Genomic DNA, 16,709 nt, shown 5'->3' with positions numbered 1-16,709 from the left:
GTAGGGTTTGCAAAAATGAAGGTTGCAGCAAGCCCTTACAAAATGGAGTAAGCGTTTTAAAATGGGGTTTGAATTACAATATGGCACAGAAGTTACAATGTAGAAAAAAAATGGCAAGTGTAATGAAAGTTACAATGTAGGCAAAATGGCAAGTGTAATGAAATGGTGAACAGAAGTTACAATGGTACAGGATAACTAAAAACAATTTCATTCATGAGTCCTACAAGATTTCCTCTAGTATGTTACAAAGATGAAAACTGCATAAAGACTCCTGATATCTTATGACTAGACAGGGCAATGTTAATTGTGCATCACTGCTTTATAGCTGGAGCAATGAAGTGGAAATATGTGCAGAAAATTTTGCTCTGTAGCTGCGGAGTAACCTCCACATGAATTATATCATAATCTAAAGTAATATGCCAACTTTTATTGCTACCCTTTGAAAAAAAAATGAGAGGTGAGTGTGCTGTGAGAAACAGAAAAAACATTTGTATGGCTGTACTAAGATCATTACTGCAATTAAAATACAGAAGGTTAACTGCAAAACTTTTATTGTCCAAGAAATTATTGTAGGTACATAGGAAGGTTTATACACAAATGGGGAAATAAAAAAGTTGCTTTTATAAAAAAATTAAAGTATACAATATTTACAGCTTATTAGGTATCATCCATGAAAGTATTTTAATCTTAAATTAGAGCTAAGCTATTATATAACATGCAGTGCATACAGATATAACTATGACTTTAAAAATACTGTTTTCACACAATGTAATATGAATAATTTCTAAATGAAATTACCTCTCAGCTCTCATTATTCTTGCTATCTTTAAGCTTTACAATAAATCTCAGGCCAAATTTTCAGCTAGTGTAAGTTTGTGTCAGCTGAGAATCTGGCCCTTAGTTCTAAAAGAGGAACATACGATAGGCTAGAAATCACATGATAACACTTTCTCCACCTCCATTTTTCTAATGCCAGGAAAAGCTGCATCTACTAGGCTCCCTATAACTGAACAGTATTATTTAAATCATGTTTGACCAAAAACCAAAATAAAGTCAATCCAATCAATCAATCTATCTTTATCAGCTTGCTACTGCAATGACTATTAAGACTAGATTTTTAATGTTATTAATCCTCTCGGAAAATGTATTCTTCTCCCTTTTATCTGATTACAAGTGATAAATGTGATTTTTTTCAGCTGATTCAAGATGTTCACATATGGTGGGGACTAGCTTAGCCCTAATGGTTATTTTAAAGAGTCTCTAGTGGATTCTGAAGATTTAAAAAATATATATTTAAAAGTTCCAGCCTTCATAGACTGTCTGTATTGTTGCAACTAAAACTCTAAAGCAGGGGTAGTCTATTTTTTGTTAGAAGTTCAAATTTCTTAGTCAAGATCCAGACTCCAGAGAAAATAATAAAAACAACAATCATAATAAGTAAATAAAAATATTTTGGGGTCCATTCAAAAGCACCTGGCAGACTGGATTTGGCCCACAGTTCGCCTATTGACTATCCCTGCTCTAAGGATTACCAGAAATGTACACAATCAATGTACTTTCATACGTCAAGAGAAAGGTTAAGCATTTTTTAACTTGTAGTTTGATTTTTACTATATCAATATATACAACTTATACAGTTTATACCATTTTTAAATGGGAAGAACAAACACTTGTCAACCCAACCATTCTAACCAAAGAGTTTAACAAGTTTCTTTTAGACACCAGCTCTGAAGTTCTTACAAACATTCCTCTGAAAACGGACAACACATTATTTGAGACGATAACTAATTACCAGTATCAAGCTAAGGGGCTTGCTTTAAGACAAAATGACTATTTAGATCAGTCAATTACTTATTCAGTTAATCTTCAGCATTTAGTGAAAAAACTTAATTATTTAGTTTGGCCTATAGATTAGTTTCCCCAACTCATAATAGAAGTTGGAAGAACAAATGCTAAAGATTCATTTTGATTACTGATAAAGAGAATAGTTAACATTCATGCAGTTTTAGTGATTTAATCTCAAATATAAACAAATTTTCCTACTTCTGATAATAGATTTTTTTTCCCGTGGAATAGATCAAGGAATTGAAGATGAAAACTTGAGGTGAAAAACTTCTTGTAACAGGAATATTTCTGTAGATATCCTCACATGCTTCTACTCTAAAATCAATTACTTTTAGATCTGCTGTAGTTGGAGATTACTCTGAAGTAAAATGGCACTGCGGGGTCTGATGTTGCATCTCTGTAATTACACTACATATTAAACTTTCATGTAAACTAAGCATAAGGATGGCTTTAACTGCTTCAACTTTAATAAAATTTGGAATCAAGCCATGGACTTTCTGGCTCAAATCACCATAAGTAGGTAAAAAGGATTCTGCAGGACAAGGTCAGCAGTTACAACGCACAGAACCAAGTAGAATTTAGCTTAAAAAAACTGTTGACAGGCAAGACTGAATGGACACTAGCTTGTTTTCACACAGCTGTATGGGGTCTCTACCTCTAACAAGAGTGAAAAGGTAACGAGAGCTTTGTCACTCGAGTAAACTAAACAATTTTAAATACACAGGGTAAAAGTCACCCATCCACAGGGGCCAGCAGAAGGCCTATGTACCACGGAAGGCCCACTTAAATTGTACTTTGAGGGCATAAAGGGGGATTTCAGCAGTGCATTGACCTTACACTGGCCACTATATTAGAATTAATTTTACTCAGCAGATCGGCTCATTGTGGATGATGAGTTGATGCATTTTTTAAAGTGATCACTTTTGGGATTTAAATTCACAATTCCCATCCACAATATTGTTTATTTTTGGAATGTCAGTGAAATATGTACAGTTCCATTTAACAGAATATTCAAGCAGCTCACGGACACTTGTCTTATCTTCTGTATTTATTTTAAACTAGAATCTACAAGCCCAAAGTCAGAAGACTGGTCAAAGCTCAAACATGATGGATCAGATGATTTAGCTACAGATATTATAGTAGATGTAATTACAACGATAGCTTCAAATTTCAAGTATACATACAACAAAACCAACTCCTACAGTAGAAAGAAAAGGTTGTCAGATATGTAAAGAGCAGTTTATAAAACTGATTCCTTTCAATTGCAATGCAGAATATTTCCTTAGCAAGTCAGTATTTGAAATGTCCCTGCTAAACTAATGGAAAAATGTGTTCAATTAGGCTATGTGAGAAAATCCCAAAAGTTAATTTTTGGTGGTGAATTTGAAAGCTAGAAATAGACCTACTGTCCAAGTGTGTCAACAACTAATTTTTAGTTCCTTCAATGTAATCCATACAAAGAGAAGAGACTACACAAAAAATGGTTCAGAAGCAAGGGGGTGCCCAGGAGAAATACTACCAACACATCAGCTACATGGAAGAATTGAGAGCAAGTCTTAATCTTATTATATCAGGATCTAATATTTTTGTCTGCATGGCATCTTCCACCTTCACAAATGTATGTGGAAGGGAATAGGGTTTGTGTCAGTTTTTTCAACTGTTGATATAATGGAGATTGTTACCAAACACCAAGGCAGTGCATCTAAGAGAAACGGGAAAGGGAAGGTGGAGGGCGCGCTACTTCCTCCCCCGCCCCCAAAATCACAGCCCAGGAGGCTGTGACTGCAAGAAAAGCCCCTAGCGGCTGCATGCAGCCACGGTGGCCGCATTTGAGAAACGCTGCCATAGGAGGCCAGGGGAAGATGATATGAAAGTGGTCCCCTGCCTAATCTGCCTTTGACCATCAAATAGCTAAAAAAAAAAATTAACTAAAAGTTGTCCTCTCAGAAAAAAAAAAAAAAAAAAAAAAAAAAATCAGAGAAGGAAGAATTGCAGGGGCCTTTTAAATGTTCCAAAAAATCACTGCAACTCAGCAACTGAATTTAAGGCTCTTAAAATACAGGTCACATACTCACTAAAAAAGAACTGATTGCTAAACACAGTAACATGTTTCATGGATAAAAGATATTATATGCAGAAAAAGGGGGTGGGGGGGGAGGGGAAAGACTGACACAAAAACAACTACTCTAAAGATGCATCACTTTAAAAAAATATTTAAGTGTATTTAACAGCTACAATAAAGGCCGAAGAGATTAGCTGGGGTTGTAGTCTGAATAAGCATACTGAGATTTCTCCTTATCTCAAGTACTTTGGTCTGAAAAATTCAGGTTGCAAGCCTCATTGTAACAAATGACTTCCTAATTTTGGCCATGACAAAAAATACCATAAAAGGTTCTATTTCCACTTCCAAAGCGCAGCAATTGAACAAAATCCGAGAGTGTGTGTATTATTTATTTATTTATATATATTAGTGATAGACCCAGACCAGTTGGGCACAGCAGAGTAGCAGAAGGGAGATATACTGGCCACTGGATAAGTAGTTTTCTGTTCCCTGAGTGACCAGAGCGGGGCTGCTCCAGGCTAATAGATCACCTGACTCCAATTAACCTGCTAAGAGTCAGGTGAGGCAGTTAAGCACCTGACTCTAATTAAGGCCCCTCTGATGCTATAAAAGGGCTCACTCCAGTCAAGCCAGGGAGCCAGAGGAGAGGAAGTGTGTGTGAGGAACTGGGAGCAAGAGGTGCGCAAGAAGCTGAGAGTGAGTAGGTGTACTGCTGGAGGACTGAGAAGTACAAGCGTTATCAGACATCAGGAGGAAGGTCCAGTGGTGAGGACAAAGAAGGTGTTGGGAGGAGGCCATGGGGAAGTAGCCCAGGGAGTTGTAGGTGTCGTGCAACTGTAGCAGGAGGCACTCTTAAACAGCTGCAGTCCACAGGGCCCTGGGCTGGAACCTGATGTAGAGGGCAGGCCCGGGTTCCCCCCATACCTCCCAACTCCTGATCAAACACAGGAGGAATTGACCTGGACTATAGCTTCTACCAGAGGGGAAGGTCTCTGGACTGTTTCCTGACCCACAGGGTGAACCTGTGAAGCGAGCAAATCCGCCAATAAGCACAGGACCCACCAAGGTAGAGGAGGAACTTTGTCACTCTCTCTCTCTCTCTCTCAAAATAAAAATAAAATAAAGTTTTTTGAGTTTTGGTACAATTTGGTCAATTTATTTTACCTAAGGTGAGATTCACCCATCCTTAATTACAACCCAGAATGCTACCATATCTCAAGAGCAATACTTCAAGTCTTTTTCCTGATCATCTTGCTATGGGGTGGGATTATACATGAACTACTTTGGATGACCATGTACAAAGCTATAAAGCTAATATAGTAATGGTGCAATATTAAGTTTTAATGTATTAAAAGCATATTAAAATATGCTCAGTGAATGAAATGTAAAAATACACATGCAAGTGAAAAAGAAGAACAGTTTACAAACAAGGACAGATTTTCTAAACAACAGGTATGATAATAGAAAAAGCTATTTACTAGATGGTACTATATACACAACAAAAAATACACAAATGTAATTCAAATAAAAATCAACTGATCATATTAAAACAAAAAAAAATAGTAAAGTGCAAAACTAACAAAGAATCACTATTTCCCTTAGATTAAAACAATCACAATTCAATGAACATTAGAAATATATTTATACTGCTATGTAACATTACAGATAAAGACAGGAGTATAAATCACTCTTTGGTCCCTGTGTTTGTACATTAAAACTGGTTTAACTACTGTCATTTGTTGCTGGAAACAACTGAGGAGTTTGCCCAGAATTACACTGCTAACCATGGTACACAGAGATCAGTTCAACAAACATAAGATTATCACCAAAAATTTAAAAGATTTGAAATATTTTCTTCATATAATACAGCTGTTCTAGCTATCCGAAAACAGATTTTTTTTTAAATAGTGATGCATAGCTAATAATCAAATATAACTGGTATTTAAATCTTGAAAAACCAACAGAGTTTCTATCTTAAAGTTACGAGAAAGTGGTTGAAGTTTCTTTACATCAATTACCATATTCAGTCATTTTTCCAAAGACCAGAATTGTGTAGATATGTTGCACTTCTACACTACTGTGAAAATAGTGAACAACAACATCAAGGGTATCCATTTAGTGCCATTCATATAAAAGATGCCTTTGGCCTGAAATACTGCACAATACTATTACAATAGAAGAAATAACACTGTCCCAGGAAATTTACTCTGAGAGGTTGGGTGAATTACTAGCGTGCATAAATTCTAGAATACATTTTTCACAAGATGGATTATAAAAAGACCATTCCCAATTATTACGTGTATACATTTCATTTTGACTACAGCCATTTTTGATAATAAGGGCCAAAGAGTGCAACAGCCATCCAACTCCCCAAAGCAGTCACTGGAATAAAACTTCAGTGCTGAAACTGATCTATTTCTTTCAAAGGCAAAGGCTACTTAAGATGTTTTCCCCACTGGTAACTGCTTGTTCATTCAAATACTGTATTTTAATATGGAAAGGCAGTAAGTTAATACTGTACTTTGTGACAAGCTATTCATCCTCATATCTCCCCCACACAGGAAAGCAGTTAACAAGAATTCTCCCTCGGAGCAGATAGTTTTGTCCTATTGACATCTGGTGAGCCACTTGGACATTATATTGAATGGTCTACTGTTGCTAAGCATTAATACCATATAGTACATATAGACAACTGAGCAACTCACACCATATTTTAGAGAGTGACAATTCTATATGCAACGTATGTATTTTTTAAACCTAAGACATGCTTGAGCTAAAGAGCATTCAACAGCTGGTCCTAATATTGCAGAGGTTTCCTTCATATGAAAAATACTGACCTATATCATAAGGAGGTGCACATTAGCAAACACTTCACTGGCACCTCAATTGAGGTGAAAAGCACAGTTCACCATTCAGTGAAATCTGAATTTTCATTCAAACGTCTGAACTTAGTAATGGCTTCTTTTGTAGTCATTGGTTTAATACAGTGAGACTGAAGATGTTAAATTGTCATAAGACGACAATGTTATGAATAGAACACCAAGTTAGTTAGACGTGCAAAAAAATCTAAAGTCTAAGATGCAGCTTTCTAGAGAAAGCTAAAAAGTCTTGAAATTATTCAAGTTACTGAAGACTGTGCTTTAAGAAAGGAATTTTTAGATCCAGATAAAATGTGGTTCCAGATTTTGTCATGTCATAAGAATTCATTACTCCTCCCAATACTGCTGTTGATTAAACCATTGCATCAGATAACCAAATCTGTTCGTAAAAGCAACATGAGAACAAGCAGTAAGAGGACAGTAAAATTATTTAAATTCCTTCCCCTAAAATCTCTCTCTCCAAAGGCACATTAAATTAAAAGGAATATAACTTCAGTTATTTTATTTATACTAAGTTTTTTTAAGTCAGTGACTTGACAACCTGCAATCAATTATTTTTTCATACATTAAGTTAATGACAAAAATTTAAATCATTATCTACAGATACGGAGAAGTAATTTAATGTTGTCCTGGAAAATAATCTCTATATCTACTAAACTGCATCATCTTTTTATGACAAAGTATCAGGTGGGAAGAAAAAAATTAAACTGAAAAATGAATTAGTATTTGAAGACATTCACAATAATCCAAAAAGGACACATTGACACGTGTGTGTTAAAAAAGCAGATTCAAAGCCAAAATACTTAAATGAACACTGTCAAGGTTTATATCCCTATATTTTGACTTGTGTTCTCTCCTATGTTTGGAAAGTTCATGTAGCTCTCCATATTTTCCACAAACAAAAATAAGTGTTTTTGAAGAACAAAGTTATTAATATCAGCAGCCTACCAATTAGGAATAATAATTGATAAACCAATGTATATGGACGAAATAATGGTAAAATCAGATTTTAATTTATTGTATTTTGAAGTAGTGAGCAAAGTAATTTTTAAGTAACCATTGTGACAGTGTCCTTTTGATAGTGCTGCAAGTACTACTGTTTCAGCAGGCCTGGAATAATCTTGGACATCATGACAGCAACATCTTTGGTGCATAAGCCGTCTCTCTCTATGCACACATTTATTCAACTGTTGTAAAGTACTCCATTGAAGCAGGATATGAATGATTCCCTCTTTCCTCACACAGACCTTCTTGGCCCTTCTGAATTCTGCACTCATGTAATATCTTAAAATTTCTATTCACTTTGAAACATTTTATATGTGCATTTTACATGCACATCACCACTGTTCCTTTTAAAGAAGAAAACACAAGTCTACTGAAAGCTAAATATCTGAAAACTCCACATATCTAATTATCCCAAAGATAAAATGTGTTCAGAAATGAGGAAGTACATGCATTACACTACTGTCCGAGTTTTGATACTGATGGACCGGATCTTAACATTAAACTTACCATTTTTGTTCAGCAGAATACCGGCCAATCATGTACCACACACAAAATATTTCTTAAAATCCCTTTCAATTTTCTTTATTGTTTCTTTACTTGTTTTTTTATTCTCTTTCAGAGCCTAGATTAGGCCATGTTTTAAATAGTTAGGCCATGTTTTAAACAGTTTCAGAATTAAAGACTGGTTCTGGTTTTTAAATATCATTAAAAAAAAGATTTAATTGCAACAAGTAACTTCTCTGACATCACACTGGAAACAACTTATTTCCTTGAAGATAAACAGCAAGTACCTTTTTCAGAAGGGTTAATGAATACCTACATTTCAAACAAAATAATGTATGAAGAAATAATTTAAATTTCATTTCTCAATTCACATAATAGATTGTACTTAGTTTGCCTTACTCTCAGTCTGCTTGATGATTTGGGACTGATAAAATACTAAGTATGTAGAAATAAAACCATTAAATCTCTTTTCTATACGTGGTGAACCTCACAGAATTGCTTCATTAAAGATGTCCTACATATAGTGCTAACCACATTGATTTATGAATAGAGCTGCTGCAGTCCTATATCCCAGTAATACTCATGTACAGTTCAAAAACCAAGTAGATACTTCATATGCTGAATGGGGTAACACTCAGCACTGAGTAGGTTTCAGTTAAACAAATGCAAGTACCTTACTAGTTTACCTGAATTAATGTGGAATATATTCACAGCACTCATCTTCAAATGTTCACACTATCAATAGTTAAAAAATTAAACTTCAAGTTTGGCACATGTACCAATTCTTCAGAAATGTCCCTGTATTTCAATATTGTTAAGAACAATGATCTCATCATCAAGTGTTAACCTGACTGGCAGCTCTTCAAGGTGCTTTATCTCACAGCTTCACATCCATTAATTGCACCTTCCCTGTGACTGAGGCACATAAGGTGCAGAGCAGTAGTACAACAGTGTGGACACTAGAAGGCAGTCCTTTCCCTCCTAACTGAACTAGATTTGAAGTACAGGTCCCATATGCTTCCTGTTGCACTAATCCATGTCCACCAGCCACTGAAGCCACTTTCAGGGAGCTTCTCTGCAGACAAAAGGTTTCCTTATATCAACTGACTATTTTCACATAAGTCTCAAAGTGTAGCAAGAATTCTTGAAAATGAGATAATCAATGTCAGTACTGTCTGTCCAACTCCAAATACCAGTGCTTCCAAAGGAGCCATGTTCTTCCCTGCTACTCTGTAAATTCCAGCTACTGCTGCACCTAGAATCACAAGAAAAAACATGTGAAATTATTACACGAACAAAAGATCAAAGCGGAGGTTTAAGATGATTAATATCAGGTCTCAACATATTCTATTACCAAACCTGTTATCAAACTATTACTGCAGAATTATTAACGCCAATTTGCTGTACTTCTCTTGCTGTTATGATCGGCATTAAATATAGTTTCCCAGCTGAACTGCATTTTTTAAAAACCTAGGAAATTACATACACACAAATGTTGCTAACTTTCAAATACACACACTTATACATCTATTTTATGTATTTATTTTTGTAATTTGTTAAGTTTTGAAGTTTCCCCAGACATTTTCACACTATTTATCTCTGTTTCTCTGTTCTTTACTAGTGTAAAGAAGCCTTGCAAAATTGCCAAGAAAATTTAGCAGCTGATACAGTCTACTTGCATCCCCTTACAACAATGCTTATAATGAAGAAATTAAGTTTTATTCACTCCATCAAAAACATTTGAATTTTGCAAAGCTCACGTACAGTAAAATATTTATATCACCCAACAATGTTCTACATTTCAACTGGGTTCCCCATAAACTATTTTCTAGTGAGACTACACTCAATTTCATTATAGCAAGTCAGTATCATCCTGACTTACCAGTGTTAAAATCTTTAAGAGTTGTATTAGAGGTACATAAAAAAAAGCATAATAATAGTAAATGTTGCATTATCACCCTGCAGAATATATGAAAAAAATGTAAATTTAATGTTCTATTGCAGTGTTTCTCAAACTGGGGCCGCCGCTTGTGTAGGGAAAGCCCTTGGCGGACCAGGCCAGTTTGTTTACCTGCCCCGTCCGCAGGTCTGGCCGACCGCGGCTCCCACTGCTCCGCGGTTCGCTGTTCCAGGCCAATAGGGGCTGCTGGAAGCGGCGTGGGCCAAGGGGTGCACTAGCCGAGCTTCCAGCAGCTCCCATTGGCCTGGAGCAGCGAACCGCAGCCAGTGGGGGCCGCGATTGGCCGGACCTGTGGACGGGGCAGGTAAACAAACCGGCCCGGCCCGCCAGGGGCTTTCCCTACACAAGCGGCAGCCCCAGTTTGAGAAACACTGTTCTATACAATGTTGAATAGCGAGGAAAGAGTTTTTCTTGCACTACTGTGTGTGGGCTTTCATCAAAAGTCTGTTTAGTGCCAAGAGGCCAGGATAGGTTCTGGGTAAACTAAAAAATAGAATACTGTATTGTAAATTAACAAGACTGCTGCTAGTAACTCCTTCCCACCAGCTTCCTCATGCTAAATATCACATCACATGGGCAGTACGTGATGTTTCACAAATCAAGGTCAAAGAATAAAATCATGCTGTCTTATTCACGAGTGATGAAAAGTGAGTAAAAGTGACATTATTAGCAGTGAACAACAGTTGGGAATAACATCCACTGCTATACCAGTGATGAAGCTATGAAGTCCTGCTTACTGTACCTTTGCAATCTATCAGCAGTTGTAAGAAGATTGTAAGAGCCTACAATAGTTTTGTTAAGAGCAACTAATTTTTTTCCATTTGATATCCCATGTGCTAGTGTGATTTGGATTACAGTAATCCATTTTCATTGCACCTTATTTTCCATGCCTACGGAAAACATATGGAGGGCATCACATCCTATTTCAGCATTAGAAGAAGTTTCTTAGAGGAATAAAAGGTTGGTGGAATGGTACACATTTAGTATGGAAAATTTACATGCACTTTATTACAGTTAAGTACTTAAAGATCACAAGGAAAAGATAAACAACCTATTCAGGCTCCAGAATGTAGGGAGAACATATGAACACTATTTGACGTTAATGAAGATAGGTTTAGTTTAAACATGAAAAGAGCGCTTTGTAGTGTCAATGTATGATGGGATGGTCTGCCAAAGTAAACAGAAGCAAGGAATATTAACTTTAAGGAAAAACACTACTTTGAACTGATTCTCAGCAAGTACATCAGGCTCAACATGTCTAATTATGTATCTAATTTGGTGCCTTCCAAAAACAGAAAATCTTGTTTTCATATCGACCATAGTGCATGCCGCTATTCCAAATGACAAAGTACTATGGTCAAAACAATACATTCCATGTAGGTATTTGCTGGGGTTGGTTAGGTAAAAAGCGATTTTTTTAATTCTCAAAAAAACTATTCTGTGCTGCCATCTACAGTATCGCACCAGAAATACCACGCTTATATTATTTCAACCACCTGGCACAAACTCTTTCCTAAATGTTTCTTGCCTATTCATGGTCAAAATCAAACCGATTCTTTAGACAGAGCCCTTCTTCCTGAATTGGAGACAATTTATGTTGGTGACTGCAGCCCAAACTGAAATCCAGCTGCTTGGTTTTAACAAACAGCATTCCTAAAAAATGGACTCAAATTCTAGTGTCTTAATACCGGTAGTTGGGACAGAGATTGAAGAGCTCTGGAAAGGCTTGCAATATTTAGGTGAAAAAAAGTCATTGCTGTAAAGCTCTCAAAATTTAGTAGTTTGAGAGACTTTTAATCTATTCTTGTCAAATTGCAAATTAGGGTGTGTCAAGCAATTTTCATTTTATAAACACAGCACAATTAGAATGGAGCCAAAAAACACACTGGTTGAAGTTTGCCAACATAATAAATAGAAAAGTGGCAGCAAATAAGTAGGGGAGAGAAGAGAGAAAATAACATCTGAGGAATATATGTATCCAAAATTCCTGCATCTAGAACACCGTGGCAAGAAGAAAACAGATATGCATGACATTGTCCAATGCTGTTTAATCAGTATCTTACAGCTTCTTGTCTGCAAATATTAAATTCCATTAGACAACTTGCATGCTCTGTCAATATTTAGGTGTAGCGCATTTAACAAAATGTTCCTTCTCCTGGCACAGAGATTCCAAACTTCCAGCCAATTAGTGGGACAGGATTTCCCATTTGTCAAATTACAATTTCTTTATTTAAATAAGCTACTCTGCATTTCCCAAAAACACAACAGATGCGGGAGACATGAAATGTAAAATGGAGACTCAAGTTGGTCTTGTCACCTGGAAATAATGACTTAAATTTAACCTACCTGAAATACAATACTAAACAGGAAAAGGATGGAATACCTCAGTTCACATCACAATTTGAAATGCAGTAAACTATTAAGAAGGAAAAAAAATCATTTCATTTGATCTTAACAAGTTTACTACAGCCTGCTGTGCTGGTTAAGCAGTGTTCTCTGCCACTTGCCAAAACAGACAATACCTGCTAATAAAATTATTTTGCTCCTCTAGTATCATGATTAGCAGCTAGTGATGCAGAGTTCTAAGCCAGCCCTTGGAAATGATGCACTGAAAGATCGAGGAGTCCAGCACGTTCAGAAAACATGGATTATGCATTATTTACACAAAAACAAATTTTGCCTACTTGTTACCCATTTTTTCCACAAGACAGAACTGCCAGACAATCAACTGGGTTGCTCCTCCTTTTATGCATAAAGGAAGTGAATCAGTTCCAATAAAAAAAACAGAACGTCTTGAAGTTCCAACCCCAGTACCACATCTCTCCAGCTTCAACTATTGCAGTACATTAAAAAACACCTTAGGTAAGTGTGACTCACAGTAAGGGCCATCTAGATTTTTTTTTTTTTTAAAGGCAATTCTGGATTGGGAAGTAAACTGCAATGAAAATACCCTTTAAGGCATGGGAATCTAAAGGCTTGCAATAATTATGGTAACTAGTAACTTCCTGAATGGGGTGGCAGACATCTATCAGGAATCACTGCCATTATATGGACAGAGTGTGTACAGTTTATGTGACTTATTCTTTCGCTTTTACTGGACAGCAAAGTTAGACAGAAGGTCATCCGGAAACATCCCATTCTTGCCTGAGACAGGGAGTATGCTGAGGAAAGAGAATGTTTTAAAAGTAGGGCTGTCAAACGATTAAAAATTAATTGCCATTAATCACAATTTTAATTGAACTGCTAAATGGTAACAGAATACCAATTTAAATTTCTTATAAATATTTTTGGATGTTTTTCTACATTTTCAAATATATTGATTTCAATTACAACGCAGAATACAAAATGTAGAGTGCTCACTTTAATATTATTTGTATTACAACTATTTGCACTGTAAAAAAGAAACAACAGATAGTGCCATATAAAAGTCGAAGCATGATGGAGCATGCAAATATTTAGCATATCTGGCATATATATTCCTTGCAATGCCAGCTGCAAAAGTGCCATGCGAATGCCTTTTATCACTTTCAGGTGACATTTTAAATAAGAAGTAGGCAGCATTATCTGCTGTAAATGTAAACAAAATTTAGCAATTGGCTAAGCAAGTAGGACTGGGTGGACTTGTAGGCTCTAACGTTTTACACTTTTGTTTTTGAGTGCAGTTATGAAAAAAATAATTCTACATTTGTAAATTGCACTTTCACAATAAAGAGTTTGCACTACAGTACTTGTATGAGGTAAACTGAAAAATACTATTTCTTTTATCTTTTTTACAGTGTAAATATTTGTAGTCAAAAACAATATGAAGTGAGCACTGTACACTTTGTATTCTGTGTTGTAATTTAAATCAATGTATTTGAAAATGTAGAAAAACATCCAAAATATTTATCAGAAATTTAAAGTGTTATTATTAACAGTGCAATTAAAACTGGATTAATTGTGATAAATTTTTTTAATTGAGTTAATTTGTTTTGAGTTAATCGCTTGAGTTAACGGCGATTAATTGACAGCCCTATTTAAAAGGCTTGTACTTTTACAATTGTTTGAATATTGACTGTTAAGAACAAAACTATGTTGCTGAAGCTGTTACAGAGTACCAGGGAATGTGATAAAGCCAGAAACATCACTCTTGTTCTCTTACCTGATTTCCTGACCAATCCTTGAAGGGAGTGAAATGGGAAAAAAGGAACAGGGATGACATTTTGCCTATAGCTGAGGTAGGGAGTCAATGGCCTTGGTTTTGTGGTCCCTACACCTTAACAACAACCTTTTGATTTCAGTTTATCCAGTTTGCAAAGAGATCTAGATCTAACTTAGCTCATCCCATTGATGATACTGATGACTCCTTGGTTGAGATTACTGCCGTAGTCTATTGTGGTTCTGTTCTACCAATTGACCTTTAGGGTACATCTACACTTACTTCCTGGTTCGGTGGCAGGAAATCGATCTTCTGGGATCGATCCCAGAAGTGCTCGCCGTCGACGCCGGTACTCCAGCTCGGCGAGAGGAGTACGTGGCATCGACGGGGGAGCCTGCCTGCCGCGTCTGGACCCGCGGTAAGTTCGGACTAAGGTACTTCGAATTCAGCTACGTTATTAACATAGCTGAATTTGCGTACCTTAGTCCGAAATGGGGGGTTAGTGTGGACCAGGCCTTAGTGTTAGAAAATTCCTTATATGGGCATTGTTTTAATGAATGAAACAAGTTTCTGCTCCTTTACTTTTTTGGGCTTTACTCCAACTCTTAGGCTTTGTCTGCATGATATGTCATACCAGTATAACTAAATCAATTTAAAAACAGATTTAGTCAAGTTGGTGCAACCTCCTTGTGTAGACTCTTATTTTGCTTAAAGAGTAGCTTTTTGATTCAGCTTAAATTGGTAAGTAATTGACTTAAGCTAAATGAATAATGCAGTCAAACCAAAATAGGAGGTTCACATAAAGGGGTTGCACCAATTTAACAATCATTTCTGAACTGTTTTAGTTATATCCATGCAATTCTCACATAGACAAGACAAGGCCTTAGTTACTCATTTGGGTCCAATGATTGAGTGATGAGTGAGTGGAGAGGTTTTTTCTTTAGAAGAGAGGATTTCCCATGTTGTCAGAAAAATGCTCGTCTGTTTAGTCTGCTTCTGATTGCTCAGAGGTCTAACTCCTTCAGGGCAATTGTTTCCTGTCAGAGCATATATTGGTTCAAAGCAGGGATCCAAGACATTGAGGTTATTGGTGGCCTAACCACCAGGGGAGTAGGAAGTAGGACAAGACCAGCAGAGCCACTGTGGCAAGCCAAATGCAGAGGAAACCATTGTGAGACTAAGGCTTTGTCTACACTACACAGCTTTTAGCAACACGGCCGTGACACTAAAAGTCTGGCAGTGTAAATGCTGTTTGTCAGCACTTTTGCCAATACTTCCACTCCCTACGGGCGGGGTTTGCGTTGTCAACAGGAGAGCGCTTCTGCCAACGAGCTGTTTACACTGCTACTTGCTGCGACAAAACTTTGATCTTTCGGGAGGAGAGGGGGGCTTTTTTAAGCACCTGTGAATGACAAAAGTTTTGTCGTTCAATTGGCAGTGTAGACAAAGCCTAAGAATACATGATTTCCTCCCAATAACTAGAAACACTCATCACAGAACCTCAGGAGACTGGGGAGCTGTCACTTCCAGTCTCAGTAAAGAAGAATGGAATGACATCCTTCCCAGAACAGAGGTCTCCCCATGGTTTCCAAATATGAGGACACAGAGATTTGAGGAGTCCTCTGACAGTTCTGTACTGCCTTTATCTTCACACAGTAGAAGGAGCAACCAAGTTGACATTCTCATAGGAAAAACTACATGATTAATGTAACAAATTTGTATGAACAGTTACCAGAATAGCTAAGAAATAATGCTCTTTTGAAAATCAGATGTAAAACTATATGTAAAAAACAAAATAGACTTACTGGTTATCATTGCTCCAGATACAGAACCCAGAAATCCAATGCTGACCACAATGACAGAGATTAGTCTCCCCTGCCTATGCCTCTGCAGCATCACAAACATTAACACTCCCACAGCACCATGGACAAAGAGAGAGGAGAAGAGAGCCCATAGGAAAACCCAGTACCACATCTCTGAAAAGAAAGCAGTCAAATAAAAGTTAATACTCTGATGTGTTAATTATAAAGCAAGACGTTTAGAAATACTGTATTTTTTAAGAAAAACACTGATTTCTGTCTTCAGAAGATATCAATCTGAAGATAGTGGTATGTGCTCAAGACACTGTACCTATTTGGCTGACCATCTTAAAGAAACACCCCCAAGTATATCCAAAAATTCCAAGTAAAGTTTGGGTCCACCTTCATCAGAAGTGTATCTCTGAAGCAACTAGTTTCCCTTGAGCTGTTTTTAAAATCAAATTTCATTGTACTTTCACACTAATATACAGTATCTACTGTAGAACTATTCAACTGT

At 36.6% G+C, this 16,709-nt stretch overlaps 1 protein-coding gene across 1 annotated transcript in view; it reads right to left on the bottom strand.

The window, feature by feature from the left end:
• Positions 1 to 5,362: 5,362 nt before the first annotated feature.
• The window catches only part of TMEM170B (transmembrane protein 170B), a 28,778-nt gene continuing 17,431 nt past the window's right edge, over positions 5,363 to 16,709 (bottom strand). The window contains exons 2-3 of the mRNA XM_024199144.3: positions 16,199 to 16,369; positions 5,363 to 9,550 (exon numbers count right to left, since the gene is read on the bottom strand). Coding sequence (XP_024054912.2) covers positions 9,420 to 9,550; positions 16,199 to 16,369 — 302 coding nt within the window. The 3' untranslated portion in view covers positions 5,363 to 9,419. The remainder of the gene's footprint in view (positions 9,551 to 16,198; positions 16,370 to 16,709) is intronic.

This window comes from Terrapene carolina, unplaced genomic scaffold, assembly GCF_002925995.2.
Source record: "Terrapene carolina triunguis isolate 2854851 unplaced genomic scaffold, T_m_triunguis-2.0 Scaffold58, whole genome shotgun sequence".
Classification (NCBI taxonomy): domain Eukaryota; kingdom Metazoa; phylum Chordata; order Testudines; family Emydidae; genus Terrapene; species Terrapene triunguis.
This window is presented reverse-complemented; position numbering and strand designations above follow the sequence as displayed.